The sequence below is a fragment of the Arachis hypogaea genome, chromosome 19, assembly GCF_003086295.3.
Source record: "Arachis hypogaea cultivar Tifrunner chromosome 19, arahy.Tifrunner.gnm2.J5K5, whole genome shotgun sequence".
NCBI classification, from domain to species: domain Eukaryota; kingdom Viridiplantae; phylum Streptophyta; class Magnoliopsida; order Fabales; family Fabaceae; genus Arachis; species Arachis hypogaea.
In genome coordinates this window covers 42,681,507-42,682,694 of record NC_092054.1, presented here as the reverse complement: position 1 = coordinate 42,682,694, position 1,188 = coordinate 42,681,507, and the positions used below count along the sequence as shown (strand labels likewise).

The 1,188-nt window shown below is 30.4% G+C and overlaps 1 protein-coding gene across 1 annotated transcript; it reads right to left on the bottom strand.

The window, feature by feature from the left end:
• Nucleotides 1-269: 269 nt before the first annotated feature.
• LOC112776999 (nuclear transcription factor Y subunit B-4-like) lies at nt 270-626 on the bottom strand. Its single transcript, XM_025821284.3, has one exon. It carries the CDS (start codon nt 624-626, stop codon nt 270-272), a length of 357 nt encoding a protein of 118 aa, XP_025677069.1.
• Between the last annotated feature and the right edge of the window lie 562 nt (nt 627-1,188).

Here is a 1,188-nt window from a genome sequence, read left to right as displayed (position 1 = left end):
CCTTCTGTGTGTAATAATTATTAAGATTCAAGATATATAGAAAGAAAAAGGAAAATAAAAATACCTTTATTTAATTAATTAACGAGTAGTAGATATGTATAGGACAAATTCCAAATTAAGTTTCCTATAGATCAAAGTATCCAACAAAATCAGAAAATGGTGGAGTACATAATCATAGATCATCATCACCTTGTAATTTATAGAATTAGAGTCTAGAACCCTAAACCCTAAACTCTAGAATGTTCTGAAGGCGCGCCCTCGAGTTTTTGTTAGTCTTTGTTGTTGTTATTGTTGGAAAGAAGGTTTTGTTCCCTGTGAGTGTGAGCAAGGCGGTATTTATACAAGTACCTGGAGATGGCCTCGGCGAAGTTGTCAAACCCTAAGGAAGAAAGCGCCCAGCAGATGTCGTCGCCGTTAACCGTCTTTCGATTCTCCTTGTGACACTTGGCAGAGGCCTCACCCGTAACAAAGCTTATGAACTCTGTCACGCACTCTTGCATTAACTGCTTCCCTTCTTTTGAGATCTTTCCACTTCCTGGCACCACTTGCTTCATTATTCTTCCCACATTTGCAATCGGCAAACTCATATCCTCATTATTACTACTACTTCTACTGTTACTCTCCATTATCTCTACTATATTAATTCAATCAACTTTTTTTGTGGATCTCACATGTAACAATGCCGCTATGGTCATTATATAACAAGTATTAGGAGTGAAAGTGATGATTCAATTTTTGTGCACAAGAGTTAAACTTATATATAAGCAATAGTGAGTTTTAAGGTTTCAAAGGAAAATTGTCACAATGAGCATGAGCACAATTAGAATTGTTGTGATTGCAAGTGATCCTTTAAGTTATAAAAGTCATTATTTAATTTTGAATTTAGTTAATATATGTCCTAAAAAAAGTATAGGACATATGATAAAGTTATCAATTAAAAAAATAATTAAAAAATTTATAAAAAGTATAAAATTTAAGTTTTCAATTAATATATTTATCGTGTATTTATTAAGATAAAAAATATTTAAATATTTCTATTACTAATAATTTTATCTTGTATCCTCTAAAATATACATGATAATTAAATTCTTTTAGTTTTATTTGTCTTAATATTATAATTTATATATTTTTGTAATTATTATTGTCGACTTAATTACTAAATGGTTACAACAATGCCATTTGTTAACC

Excerpts from the sequence above, each read along its gene's own strand:
- LOC112776999 (XM_025821284.3), bottom strand. The coding sequence starts at position 626 with ATGGAGAGTAACAGTAGAAGTAGTAGTAATAATGAGGATATGAGTTTG.